Source organism: Anabrus simplex, chromosome 1, assembly GCF_040414725.1.
Source record: "Anabrus simplex isolate iqAnaSimp1 chromosome 1, ASM4041472v1, whole genome shotgun sequence".
Lineage (NCBI taxonomy): Eukaryota > Metazoa > Arthropoda > Insecta > Orthoptera > Tettigoniidae > Anabrus > Anabrus simplex.
The window spans coordinates 1,376,707,932-1,376,723,563 of NC_090265.1; the positions used below are offsets into that span (position 1 = coordinate 1,376,707,932).

General features: G+C 37.6%; 1 protein-coding gene across 5 annotated transcripts in view; it reads right to left on the bottom strand.

The window, feature by feature from the left end:
* Positions 1 to 293: 293 nt before the first annotated feature.
* Positions 294 to 15,632, bottom strand: part of LOC136858362 (peripheral plasma membrane protein CASK) — a 429,548-nt gene continuing 414,209 nt past the window's right edge. For all 5 annotated transcript variants that reach the window (XM_068229006.1, XM_068229001.1, XM_068229003.1 and 2 more), the window contains 2 exons: positions 14,097 to 14,272; positions 294 to 2,800 (listed from right to left, as the gene is read on the bottom strand). In XM_068229006.1, the coding sequence (XP_068085107.1) occupies positions 2,621 to 2,800; positions 14,097 to 14,272 (356 nt within the window). In that variant the 3' untranslated portion in view covers positions 294 to 2,620. The remainder of the gene's footprint in view (positions 2,801 to 14,096; positions 14,273 to 15,632) is intronic.

Consider the following 15,632-nt stretch of genomic DNA (forward strand, 5'->3'; position numbering starts at 1 on the left):
CTCCTGGATAAAATAGGAAGAGAACTGCTGTATATGTCTACCTACAAAATTGGTAGAAACAAGTATGAAGTAATGACATTTCTGAAATATTTACATATCTTCTTTGAAGTATGTAATCTACTGTTGAGATTTCTTGGGATGATATTCAACTGTAATTCATCTGCTTCTTGCAAACATGCTGTACATTACATTATCATTTCAATATAATCTTCTAAACTGACACTGCAATAAATAAGAAAGGAGGGAAGGAAGGAAGGAAACAGGAAAGAGTAATGCAATCTTTTCACAAAATGTATGGTCCTTAAATATATTTCAATCAACACAGTCCATATGTCAACATATTATAGTTAGCTACACAGGGACTCCTGGGGAGCATACTCCATTGAACATTCTCCAAGTTAAGTAGAATCATGCATCAAGTTAGCACACTTTCAAATCCGAAAACAGTTTTTTCATTTCCAGTTTTGGTCTTTCAAGCCCCTGATATGTAACTATATAGCATAAATTCCTATGAATTTTATTTTTCTTGAACAATTTTCTTCATGCACCCATTTTTAACACAACTAACCAAATGTACACAAGTACTGTGTTGAAACAATCACTTTTCCCCTAATTTGTTCCTGCCATATCCCAGTTGAAGATGTCAAAGTGATCTTGAGAGAAATAGACAAATGGTAAAGATGAAATGGAAAAAAAATCAAACATTTACTCACATTGTGTGAATACTAAATACTAGATGCTAGCCTGCATGTAACAAGTTGCATCACTGGAGCATGTATAAAATCACAGGTAACCTGATTATTCAGCAACTGCTGTCAAATGGTATTTCATAACCATACATAGATGTGCACATACAATTCTATCAAGATCTCGTTCTTTCAGATTTTTTTCTTTTATGACTAAATCACTGAAAAAGTTTGTGAGTACTTTCACCCTAATATTCAACTAATTCCTCTTTTTAAAACCTGTTAATCTATATTACTTAGTATAACTGTAGTAAATAGGAATACCCCTTTTTTATTGTGTTAATGGAAGTCGTCAAGACATACAAATTATGCATAGATCAAGCTCTGTTTTAGTATCCTTTTAACCCATAGTAGTGATAAACCAATTATATGCCACCATTTCTCATACCTTTAATATTTCTTCATGCCAAATAATACTAAAAATTGGTATTACATACTGTTCCCATTTGTATATTCTGCACATCACTAGTGTATCAATTCTTTAAACTGACAGTCCATCTTTATAAAAACAATTTAATTATCTAAAACATTCACTCACAGCCCACATCAGTGATGATGCATTATTCACTTTATTCCATGAACTTTGTATTTAAAAGAATCATAGCATCCATAGTTTTTCCCAGCTCTAATTTATGTTGATATTTAATGGTAAAGAATTACCCCATGCCCAATCCATATGGATAAAAACAGTAACTGATACAACAATAAATTTTAGTCTGGAGTATGTATTCCATCACCTGCAACATGATCTTTGGGCCAGCCCATCATTATAGACAGAAACAGAACTGAAAGAGAGAGAAAGATAGTTGAGATCTTCAAAGCGTCTTCAACTGTTCATATCTCCATGTCTCCATCTTCTGAAAATATTGCAGTCTTCTTGAAAGCAATTCAGATAGAAAATAACAATTCACTCTCAAAACTAACAATCTGCTTTCATCCCCTATTCAATTCACCGCCACAGATTCAGGGCACTCAGTTTTCAAATAAAATTGAAAGGAGAAAGAAAGTAAAAAGACAGGAAAAGAGAACTAAACAAAATATATGAAAATGAAAAACAAGTAAAACGCCAGCTTTACCTCCACTATCTATCTTTGTGCTTTCTTTAAAGTATCATCATTCCAGAACTTTAATGCAACAATTCCAGTCTTGCTTACATGTGAGCCAATTTGTGCATGCTTCATCATCTTAAAAAATGTGCTAAGACATATTCTTATTAATTTCTCTGTTAACCTTCCTATGTAGCATTTTAAAAAGTTGTATCATAACTTGTCAGGTTCAAAGTAGTCTATGGCAGCCTTGTAGATAACCACTTCTCATCAGTTTGTACACAGCAAGTACAAATTTCTTAGAAGAATAGGTGTGAACAAGATGTACAGGTTGCCACAGGCTTCAATAACTTATCTATAAGGCTGAGGTTTGAATTGGCATAATAATGTACCAAATTCACTGAAATGTTTATGCACTTTTTTAAAGTTCAACTTAATGCAAAGAGTGTGATGCTTTTCAAAAAATGGAAAGTAGCCTGTTTTCATGGCTACACAATTAGTATTATTTTATCCAGGTTATCACAGACTCACATCCTATTTGATTGGGTGTTCACTTTATTATATTTATTTTTATTAACCCCGAGATGAGCACTAAATTAGGATAAAATCCACCAGTCCTACTTGTAACTTGCGTTACAAAACATCACAACAAGTAGATGCATTGAAGAATTGTGCAAAATTTCCTTGATAACCAAATACTATTTTCCTCATTTGTGCTGTTTTCATATTACTTTTTGTTTGAGCAAAGTCATAGATAACAGAAATCTTGCTGAACTTGGGTAGTGAGTCCTATTTCAGAGTAGCCGTCGATCCCGGCGGTAGCTTCTGTCAGTATACCCAGGAGACTGGAATCCATTGCGGGGTAGTATGAACTCTTTCAATAGCTTTCTCTAATGCTGCAATAGTTTCTTCGATGTCATTATTCACAATTGTTAAATCAAAGAAATGGCCATACGCTTGTCGTAGAAGGTCCGACTCCTTTGCAAGACGTTCTAGGCTTCCATCATACTGTAAACAAACAAATTAAAAAATTACAAGACCTGTATTTATAAAACTTCAATCATGTGATAATTTTTGAATGTCGCCACATAAAAATACCTTACACGTACAAAAATTCTGAATAACCCACATCCATTAAAATTCTAGCTAATGTAGGAGTCTATAAAATGGCCTACAACACAGTGTTTGAAGAACTAAAATTAAGTTAAAAGAAACTTCTAACATAGATTGCTGCTCCACACAGCACATGTACAGAGTGCATACGGTATTTGAGGAAATTTCATTGTGCACGCCTGCAGTTACATGCAAATTAAATGCTGTACTTTTATCATTTCGAAGTATCAATGTCAGTCTATCAGCTAACACAAGAGATGAAATGGCTGTGATAGTTGCAATACATGTAAAGAAGAGCAATGTTGAGACTGCAAGGTTTTTTAAAATCAACAGTCTTTTGTGCACAAAGTTCAGGAGTTGGATATCTCCAGTGGGGGTCTGATGCACATAGCTAAGCATAAAAAGCAATCACAGCATTCAGACAATATGATTCCACACTTCATACAGCAGGTGTAGAACATCATCAAAGAGAATCCCAGGATGTTCAGAGAGCCATTGCCAGACATCTCCAGGTGTCTGAGGCTGCAATCTACACTGCAGAGCATAAGGACATTCAATATAAATTTCATATTATTTGAAAGAGCAGTTGATGTTGGTGCACACATATGCACACAATGGCTGCAAGCATTCTCTTTAAAAAAGTTAAGATAGTTCTACCAGCATCTAAAGATGAACGGGGAAAATACAGATGGTTATGTGCAGATCCTTCTGATATCACCCATATTATACAAACCAAATTTCCCACAATTATGATGGTTTTAGGAGTGGTGAATATCGAAGGACTCATCATGTTACCCCACTTTATTCCACAGAGCCTGCAGGTGAATGCTATTGAATACACTGAGGTGCTGGAGACATTTATAAAGCCATGAATAGAAGCTATATGCTAGAGAGCGCCGTATGTATTTCAACAAAACTCTGCACCTGCACAAAAGGCTGTGACAACACAAGATTGGATGGCAACCAATCTGCATGACTAGATCACACCAAACATGTGGTCATCTAACTCACCAGATCTAATTCCCTAGATTATTACGTAAAGGGTGTTGTTCAACAGGAGACTAATAAACATTCTCACAATATAAGTGATTCTCTTAAAGCCAACATTACTTGATTAATGTCCAATCACAACAAGGACCATGTGAATCGAGCATGCCAGTGTTTCCAGTCCTGCTTTGATGCCATCATTGTATCAAATAAGCTTGTAGTCCAACCATTACAGCATCCTTATACCACGTTTTTCATCAATATACTGTATTTCATTATTAATCAGATATGATTGTTTTTTGTACTACATCTAATGTGTCCTCCAATCCTTTATGCACTCTATAAGAATGTGAAGGCCAAATAGCTTAATTCTAAACTCATCGATGAAGGTTTACAGACTTTGATAAAGCCTGTTGTGGGAGCACAGAAAGCATACAAAATTACTGCACTGGTGGGTTCTACAAATTTATCATGTTTAAAATAGCCCGTAAGTTGAAAGGCATCAAAATGAGAAAACAACAAACCACTGACAAAAGTGCAAAAATAATGGAAAGATGGTGTTAGAGACGAGTGACTAGTCCAAAGGCTTATATAAACCATCCAATACCCCATTGCTCAGCAACTGACTACTTAACATAAGTAATCTTGGAAATATACCTTAACATGACCATGTTATGTCACATAAATATAGGTAATTCTCACTTCATCTGTTCTTAAACCAGATTCATTAGCACAAAAACAACTTTCTTCTCCAGTGCAACAACCATACAAACTGGACTGGTATGAGAATACACTTTTGTATTTCACTTCACAAACTGCCATATATGGATAAATGTTTGATTGGTGCACCTCACAATGTTACTTCATTTCCTGATGTCATTGAATAACAGTCTTGCACTGGGATGAATTACTGCAGATTGACATAACTTAAACCTGGCAGAGTTGCCTCAGTACTAACCTGTCATCAATATCATTGAGAACTCATAGGACTTTAAGAACTAGATCAGATGTCTGTATACGGAGCAAGTCAGGTATGAAGCCTTACATTTATAGAATATTCCATCTTGTCAATACTTAACAACAATTTATTTTATTTTATTATCAACTGTACATGTTTCAAGAGCCCCAAATGCTCTTTTTTCTTCTTTCAGTGGTACAAAACATCAAAATATTCTGGACTTGTTACATCTATAAAAATAAATAAATCATTAATTCTACCTAATTAACATTATTTATACAATTTAAACATCCATAACACTGTTTAAATATTGACCAGTTATCTAAATCTCCAAATGTGTCCTTTTGAGATCTCTGTCAATCGAATGTGAAAACTACCAATATTAAACACCACTGACAACATAATGTCTCAGTAAGTTAAAATAATAACTTTCTTGCCACCATTGTTCATTAATTTGCAAACTTTAAGTAAAAACAATATTAAACTTAAACTGTGTACACACAAAAATAAAAGGAATAAACATATTCAACTTATGTTATAAATTGCTGTCAGCTCTTATTTCCCAATGCTCTCCTCTTCTTTAATCCTGCTCTGTATCTACACTGTTAAGGTTGTTATTTTATTCATACATAACACTGGGACTTGATCCTATGCGAGCCACAGCTATTTTATCCCACATGAGCTATTTGTAGCTGGAATCCAATAATTTATCGTGTGCACTGTTACACTTCACCTTGTGGTCCAAACCAAAACAACTCTGCAGCAAGGTCAAGACTGACGGTGATCTAAAGGAACACATTTGGAGATTTAGATAATTGGTCAATATTTTAATAATGTCATGGATGTTTAAATTGTATAAATAATGTGAACAAGGTAAAATTAGAGATTTATAGTTTTAACAAGTCCAAAACATTTTGATGTTTTTTGCTGCTGAAAAAGAGAGCTTTTGGGGCTCTTGAAACATGTATGGTTGATAATAAAATAAATTGTTAAGTATTGATAAGGGGGAATAAGTGTTTACTGAATGTAAGATTAAAATGAAGTCAATACGGACAGAGTTAATCAAACGCTATGGTTAAAATAATTAATTCGGGTATGCAGTTTGTAGTTTGTGGGTTACTGAAGTCACGTCCTAGTTCGTGAACCATGGGCAACGGCTGAGTGGCCTAGTAAGTGGTCCTGAGAGTCGGGATACCAGTTGCTATGGAATGGGAGTGGGCATCTCGGACATATTCTGAGTCGTGGCCCTCCTTGTGCTCAGGCGGCTAGGACTATACAATTCACCGGTGGTCCATAACCCGTTAGAGGAGAGATTCTCACTTGGACTATGTGCAAGTAGGGCAGCATCCTGCTTCATGAATTTACCGAGCTCAGAACACTTTAAGCAAGCCTCGGACCTATGGGAGTAATGGAGTCCCACTCCCATTTGACAGGCGAGGGACTCCTTGGAAACAACTTGGCGAGCGAAATGGAATTCGACGGGGAGCTATCAATATTAATGGGGCTTATGGAAGAAAGAAGGTAGAACTGGCTGAGTCAGCAAAGAGGATGCACCTGGATGTGCTAGGAGTAAGTGATATTCCGGTAAGGGGAGATAATGAGGAAGAGATAGGAGATTATAAAGTGTACTTGACGGGTGTTAGAAAGGGAAGGGCAGAGTCTGGGGTAGGGCTCTTTATCAGGAATACCATTGCACGCAACATTGTTTCTGTTAGGCACGTAAATGAGCGAATGATGTGGGAAGATTTGTCAGTGGGAGGAATTAGGACAAGAATTGTGTCCGTGTATTCACCATGTGAGGGTGCAGATGAGGATGAAGTTGACAAGTTTTATGAAGCATTGAGTGACATCGTGGTCAGGGTCAACAGCAAGGATAGAATAGTGCTCATGGGCGATTTCAATGCGAGAGTTGGGAATAGAACTGAAGGATACGAAAGTGTGATTGGTAAATGTGGGGAAGATATGGAAGCTAATGGGAATGGGAAGCGTTTGCTGGACTTCTGTGCTAGTGTGGGTTTAGCTGTTACGAATACATTCTTCAAGCATAAGGCTATTCACCACTACACATGGGAGGCTAGGGGTACCAGATCCATAATAGACTATATCTTAACAGATCTTGGATTCAGGAAATCAGTTAGGAATGTACGAGTTTTTCTGGGATTTTTCGATGATACAGACCACTATCTGATCTGTAGTGAACTAAGTATCTCTAGGCCTAGGGTAGAGAAAGTGAAATCTGTCTGCAAACGAATAAGGGTAGAAAATCTCCAGGACTAGGAAATTAGACAGAAGTACATGGATATGATTAGCGAGAAGTTTCGAACAGTAGACAGTAAGCAGGTTCAGGATATAGAAAGTGAATGGGTGGCATACAGGGATGCTGTAATAGAAACAGCAAGGGAATGCCTAGGAACAACTGTGTGTAAAGATGGGAAAAGGAGAACATCTTGGTGGAATGATGAAGTGAGAGCAGCCTGTAAACGTAAAAAGAAGGCTTATCAGAAATGGCTCCAAACAAGGGCCGAGGCAGACAGGGATTTGTACGTAGATGAAAGAAACAGAGCGAAACAAATAGTTGTTGAATCCAAAAAGAAGTCATGGGAAGATTTTGGTAATAACCTGGAAAGGCTAGGTCAAGCAGCAGGGAAACCTTTCTGGACAGTAATAAAGAATCTTAGGAAGGGAGGGAAAAAGGAAATGAACAGTGTTTTGAGTAATTCAGGTGAACTCATAATAGATCCCAGGGAATCACTGGAGAGGTGGAGGGAATATTTTGAACATCTTCTCAATGTAAAAGGAAATCATCATGGTGGTGTTGCAAACAGCCAAGCTCATGGGGAGGAGGAAAATGATGTTGGTGAAATTATGCTTGAGGAAGTGGAAAGGATAGTAAATAAACTCAATTGTCATAAGGCAGCAGGAATAGATGAAATTAGACCTGAAATGGTGAAGTATAGTGGGAAGGCAGGGGTGAAATGGCTTCATAGAGTAGTAAAATTAGCGTGGAGTGTTGGTAAGGTACCTTCAGATTGGACAAAAGCAGTAATTGCACCTATCTCTAAGCAAGGGAACAGGAAGGATTGCAACAACTATCGAGGTATCTCATTGATTAGTATACCAGGCAAAGTATTCACTGGCATCTTGGAAGGGAGGGTGCGATCAGTCGTTGAGAGGAAGTTGGATGAAAACCAGTGTGGTTTCAGACCACAGAGAAGCTGTCAGGAGCAGATTTTCAGTATGCGCCAGGTAATTGAAAAATGCTACGAGAGGAATAGGCAGTTGTGTTTATGTTTCGTAGATCTAGAGAAAGCATATGACAGGGTACCGAGGGAAAAGATGTTCGCCATACTGGGGGACTATGGAATTAAAGGTAGATTATTAAAATCAATCAAAAGCATTTATGTTGACAATTGGGCTTCAGTGAGAATTGATGGTAGAATGAGTTCTTGGTTCAGGGTACTTACAGGGGTTAGACAAGGCTGTAATCTTTCACCTTTGCTGTTCGTAGTTTACATGGATCATCTGCTGAAAGGTATAAAATGGCAGGGAGGGATTCAGTTAGGTGGAAATGTAGTAAGCAGTTTGGCCTATGCTGACGACTTGGTCTTAATGGCAGACTGTGCCGAAAGCCTGCAGTCTAATATCTTGGAACTTGAAAATAGGTGCAATGAGTATGGTATGAAAATTAGCCTCTCAAAGACTAAATTGATGTCAGTAGGTAAGAAATTCAACAGAATTGAATGTCAGATTGGTGATACAAAGCTAGAACAGGTCAATAATTTCAAGTATTTAGGTTGTGTGTTCTCCCAGGATGGTAATATAGTAAGTGAGATTGAATCAAGGTGTAGTAAAGCTAATGCAGTGAGTTCGCAGTTGCGATCAACAGTATTCTGTAAGAAGGAAGTCAGCTCCCAGACGAAACTATCCTTACATCGGTCTGTTTTCAGACCAACTTTGCTTTACGGGAGCGAAAGCTGGGTGGACTCAGGATATCTTATTTATAATTTAGAAGTAACAGACATGAAAGTAGCAAGAATGATTGTTGGTACAAACAGGTGGGAACAATGGCAAGAGGGTACTCGGAATGAGGAGATAAAGGCTACTTTAGGAATGAACTCGATGGATGAAGCTGTACGCATAAACTGGCTTTGGTGGTGGGGTCATGTGAGGCGAATGGAGGAGGATAGGTTACCTAGGAGAATAATGGACTCTGTTATGGAGGGTAAGAGAAGTAGAGGGAGACCAAGACGACGATGGTTAGACTCGGTTTCTAACGATTTAAAGATAAGAGGTATAGAACTAAATGAGGCCACAACACTAGTTGCAAATCGACGATTGTGGCGACGTTTAGTAAATTCTCAAAGGCTTGCAGACTGAACGCTGAAAGGCATAACAGTCTATAATGATAATGTATGTATGTATGTATGTATGTATGTATGTATGTATGTGTGTGTGTATGTATGTATGTATGTATGTATGTATGTATGTATGTATACAATGGGGGTGGGGGGTATGCACACCAAAACTGGGAAGAAAAAAGGCTACAAATCGGTAAGTTTTCTGAAGCTCTCTGAGCGAATTTCAACAGGGAGGTAAAGGTTGAGAATTTACCAAGAGTGCGGTAATAATATTTTTTTGATATTTTGATTCAGTACTATACAATAAAACTTTCACCAAAGGAACAATAATTACATATGTATTACTATTAAATAGAAGTACAGCGAGTTTATACAATAAATATTTTTTTAAATTGTTTGACTACACACCAAGAAATTAATACACTAAAGAGACTGCCAGGCTGAAGAATGCGTGTGGCAAGCGGGTCAAACATACCTTGGCAAAATATATACACCCCTGCTACCCTTCCTCACAGCACATGCTAAGTCTCCACTACTGCTGTGTGGTGCTATACAAATCAGTTAGCCAGGACGAACGACTTTATGTGTGTATTTCTGTTAATAATTTTGTTAATGATTAAAGAAAAGAAAGGAACGAATTAGCTCGTAAGATAACAGGACTTGTACAAACGGCCTTTTTTAATAATTCTTAGATTAGCCGGCTAAAATGGAATGTGGAATACATATATAGTGTTTTCTCCAAAGAGTGGGGGGGGGGGGTGGCAGCCGCTGCCCCCCTCCCGCCCCCTAATCACCGTTACTGCAATTCAGGACGTGTAGCTGTGAGCTTGTGAATCTGAACCCCACAGTCAGCAACCCTGAAGATGGTCTCCCATGGGTTCCTATTTTCTCACCAGGTAAATGCTGGGGGCTGTAAATTAATTAAGGACATGGGTGCTACCTTCTCAATCCTAGCCCTTTCCCAGCCTTACATCACCAAGAACTTTCTGTGTGTGTTAGGCTGAGTGGTTCAGACGGTTGAGGCACTGGCCTTCTGACTCCAACTTGGCAGGTTTGATCCTGGCTCAGTCCCGTGATATTTGAAGGTGCTCAAATACCTCAGCCTCCTGTTGTAAATTTACTGGCATGTAAAAGAACTCCTGCGGGACTAAATTCTGGCACCTTGGCATCTCCGAAAACAGTAAAAGTAGTTAGTGGAACGTTAAGCTAATACAATTCTGCTTCTTACTATTATTATTATTATTATTATTATTATTATTATTATTATTATTATTATTATTATTATTATTATTATTATTATTATTATTATCTTTTGTGTATTAGTGTAACATTAGACCACTAGCAAAAACACTAAAAATGTCTGGATACACCATTCATCTCACTTGTCACAATGACAGGTCGGTGTAAGAAAGGAGTAATTTTGTTCGTTTTGTGTTCTCTGTCATTTACCAGCTGTATCATGTTTATCTTGGTCTCTTTTCTTGTCCTGTATTTATCCACATTTCTTCCCATAAAACACTGATCTGGAGACTGACTGAAGAGATTAAAAGATCTGTCAAAATGGCCTCTCAATAAGTGTTGAAGCCCACCTCCTGATGAAGCTGTGAAGTAGAGGCAAGTTTGTTGGGAGCTTAGGAGAAACAAATGTAGAAGAGCAGGGATTGATAAGGAGAGTGTGTCGGTGTGAAGATGGTAAGTGGGTAAGTGTATGAAGATGTGGTGATTGTCTATGTCCTTTTTTTGTTTTCATTAATTATTTGTCCTTGTTATTATTTTCTGTTGCTTCCTCTTCCCTCATTTAACTCTCATTTTGTTTATTCTACTATGTATTTCTATTCAAGTTGGCTTAATCTGTAACATGCGAATTCCTTTCTATTTCTACACATACCTCCTACCTGCTATGAATCATTGTCACATCTCATGGCTGCAGTAAGCAGATCAAATGACTTACAAAGTATTAAATCGGCCGTCATAATTTATTGATGTCAATGCATTTTCCTGGTTATCACTTACAGATGAAAATAAAAAACCCAAAAGATCGTGTCTAAAAATCCTAAAATATTTGCCCAACCATCCTCTCACATTCCTTCTTAAGGGGCTATGTGGTAAAGAAATACCTAGCCTTGACATCAGAGAGAATTACTGCTTAGGCAATAGTTTCTTGGAGATGGTGGAGAGCTGAACTCTCCATTTTTGTGGGTATGAAGTTTTTGAACTTGATGCAAAAAGTCATTTAAGAAGGTGATATCTGAGAATGTAACATTTTTGTGGAAGGCTATGGATGTTAGCTAATGTAAAAAAATATGGTTTCCACTCATCCGATGAATAGCAGTCAGGAATAGTCCCACCGCAATATTTTTAACATGCGAACTTGTGTGCTTTTTCTTTTTTAATTTGCTTCACTTTGCATTGACACAGATAGGTGGGATAGGAAATGGGCTAGGAGTGGCAAGTGGCCATGGCCTTAAATAGAGTACAGCCCCCCAGCATTTGCCTAGTTTGAAAATGGGAAACCATCTTCAGGGCTGCTGACAACGGGGTTCAACTAGTATGCTATGATGGTCTCTAGAAACTGTGAGTCATTTTGAATATCCCTGCTGATTGTACACTTGCCTACACAAAAAGTGAGCGTGCTGAAAAATCTGAAGTCCAACTGTACAGTGACAAGCATTGTCACATGCAACCATGATGTTGTGGTTCCTAGTTCGATACTCAGGGGTAATGAAACATTACTCATATAGAGATAACCATCATAACTGGAATATTTACAAGTGTGGGAAGCAATTAGATAGCACCTTTTCCTGTAAACAGCCTCAAATATGTGTGAGGTGGAAGGTTGCAGACATACTTATAGGTGTGTTACGCATGCCTGATCGTGAAGCAGTGGGTACGGACTCAGGTTCAGAATAGGAAGGTGGCCTTTTCTTTCCAAATCAACTTGGGATTTTTTCACTCCACAGGCAGTAACAGTGGGCAAAGCAATTAGATTGCAGGATACCTCCATCATGCTTATTGCATACAGGTAAGTCATTCTACCAGCAACTATAACACACCAAGGACCTCACATACGTGAGCGGGTAGTTGCTTTCGTTGACTAAGAAAATCAAACCGCAATAGAGGCTGGACGATGCTATGGCATCCCACAGAGTATGGCAACACACTGGATAAAATGTTTTTGAAAATCAGGAGACTTAAGCCAACGTGCTGGCTCAGGTTCTTAGTGGGTCTTGAACCGGGAAGAGGATGATCACTGTTTGACCCCGTTCATGAACGTCATGCAGCTACACCAGGCTGTGTGATTTCCCGGCAGCATGAGGACAGCCTTGAGACATCTGAATGAGACAGGATTACAATTCTGGCAAGCGACTAAGAAACAAAAGCTCACTGTTAAGAAGAGGGTATACCACCTTGCATTTGCTGAGGACAATGTGCTATGTTATTGGTCGAATGTCATTTCTCCGATGAGAGCACATTTTCCTCGGCAAACGATGGGCCAGTACTTGTATTTTGCCCTTTTGGCACCTCACACAATCCAGGTTATATGGTTGAGTATTGCACTCTGGCCGTGTATCTGTTGCGTGTTGGAGTTAGATGAGCTCTCGCAGGATAGGAATGTTGCATAGAATTGAGCAAAGTGTTACCACCAGGCATTATATGCACATTTTAGAGAATATTATGGTCCCTTCTGTGTGGGTGCTTCAACCCTCCAATGTTATACAATTTCAACAGGATCTGTCTCCAATCCACACATCCCGATTAGTTCAGGAATGCTTCGCAGGTAAGGTCAGGTCAAGCCTCCTTGTGGGGTAGACAGGAATATCATCAAGAATGTGTGGGCCAAGATGAAGAGAACAATGATGGAGATCTGGCCTGATCTTACACCAAATATGAACAATGCTCTCTGGGATGTTGTCAGTGCAGCCTGGAATGAGGTGGTTGGTGATGGCAATACGTATGCTTCTGCCCTAATTGATCCCATGGCCACACGCCTGGAAGAGATGGTACACAATGTCAGTGTGTGGTCCCCTTACTGAGAGGACCACCCAATAGTCCTTTCCAGGGCCAAAAATAAGCCTACTAAATGTCAATAATGGCATGATAAAACAAAGGAAGTTACATAACTCGCCATATAACTCAGTGTAGGAATAAAAATAAACTCAAAATTATTTTATTCAACTGAGACTCGAATTCTTTACACCAGAGACACGTGGCAGAATTCACGATTTAGCACACATGGCTACTGCCTTGATGGACAGAGCCTGCACATTCAGAGGCACTTCAGCAAACTATAATATGACTTGTCAGATTAATGTGGCTGCTGGATGGATATATTATGTCCCAGACCAAGAGACATGTCCTGTGGCCGTGTAAGAACAACAAAGTGGAACGTAACTCGACAAGGTCTTGTTGCATGTCCTATCTTACCATTTGTACGTGTTGCGGGCAACCATACCTTCCAGAGGACGCTTATTTTCTGTGTCAACAAGTGTAAATGATGTGAACTATTTAGTGCAATAGACAAGCTTGCATGAAGGTCAAAGACTGTTGCTTTGATGAACTAAAATTAAAGAATTATAAGTGATTATAAATACAGTGTGAGTGAAATGAATGATTTTGATATATTTACACAAATTCCCCAAATACTGATAGACAGTATTTACTAAAATATTAAAATTTAAAATTAATTAAACCTAAAGTTCTAACACAGCCCAGATACATGACTATACGTTGTAATTTAAATAAATAAATAAATAAATAAATAAATAAATAAATAAATAAATAAATAAATAAATAAATAAATAAATAAATTGTCATCCATCTTTGTATACATTCCTTAATTGTATTCCTTTCTCAATGTTATTGTTTTAATATCCTTTAAAGTACTTACATCAGCCAAATTCTGAAGAACTGGAGCTGCAATGAACACTACATATGGGGCAAATTCTGCTGTTCTTAAAACTTTGAGGGCTTGTGGTTCAACGTCCAAGATTGCCATGCGACCTTCTTGGTGGATTTTCCTGATTGTCTCAAGTTTTGTGCCATACATTGCATCTTCATGGGTCCCTGCTCAAAATATAAAACACACAATCATGACTATAATACACAAAAAGCAAATAATACAATCCTGCAATTGCATGTAAAAACATAATTACATTCACATCATCATTGATCTGAAAGGTTTATTTGAATTTTGCAACATAAAAACTATTAAAACATTATAAAACTGAATATAATCGAGAAATGTGTCTCAGTAGAAACCATGGCATACAAGGGATTTATAATTAAAATATGAAGAAATGTGAATTCTTCTCAACAAAAATAGTCTGGTCTAATTTCTTATGTCATAAACTCCCATTATATTATCTAAACAACAACTATAGCTATACTGCCATCTGGATGGCCAGGCGAACCCTCCTAAAAGTGTAATAAGGATTATCACCTTGCTAGTCTCCTTGATCTGGAACAAGATGACACAGATTATCAAATTTTCTCACAATGCTGAGAGTACCTGGTTCTAAGTCCTCAAACCAGTCTGAAATATATAACGTAGCCAGGATTGTAGTGCACTTGGGGATTGTGGGTCAATAGTCTGTTTCTAACCATTATGTCAAGAAGTTAATATATTATCTACTTTGTCCAGGGGTAGTGTTTGATCCTTTTCCAAAATCTGTACAAATATTCGAGAATAAACAGCAACAGGGAAAATAAATGAAATGTTAGAGGGCATTTGACCAGTGCAGGCTATTGTAAATAAAAAAATGTGTGTGAAAAAATTATTCCATCCCCTAGTCCATGGAGATTGGACAGCCAAAGGGGACTGCCTGTAGGGGTGAAGTACAGTGGGGACTTTGAGGGCCCTGGGACTGCTACGGTAGCTGTGAAGGCCCTTCAGGAACTCTGAAAACTGGTGGCAAAAGGGGCTCTGGTTAAGACGCAGCAGGTCGTTATACTACTTAGGTTCCAAAATGGGTAAAAAAAAAAAAAAAGTAAATAAATGCAATGTAAATTTTAATCTTATACCAGTTGCATAGTATTATTTGAAGTAATTCCACATACTGTATATGAGTTAACTATGTTTGTAAGTATAGAAGATATTATAAGTAAAATTTTGTAAACAATATAAATTTATTAAGGATGATCTGTTTGTTTAATAGAAAAAATTGTTAACGTAAATTGTATATTATTGTATTCTAGAAAAATGTTCTTCTTAATTTAAAATTTAGTGCTTGACAATAATGTATTTTAGTGTACCACTTGCCACTGAGGTAGGCACCTCATTTACAAATAAAGAGATTTTGATTTTGATTTGATAACATCAACTTAGCTTTCAAACTTATGAGACAGCACTAATATGTGAAACTTGCATCCATGAATGTCTTTCAAGGCTCTGTATAGAAACGAACAAGTAATGCAACCACACAAG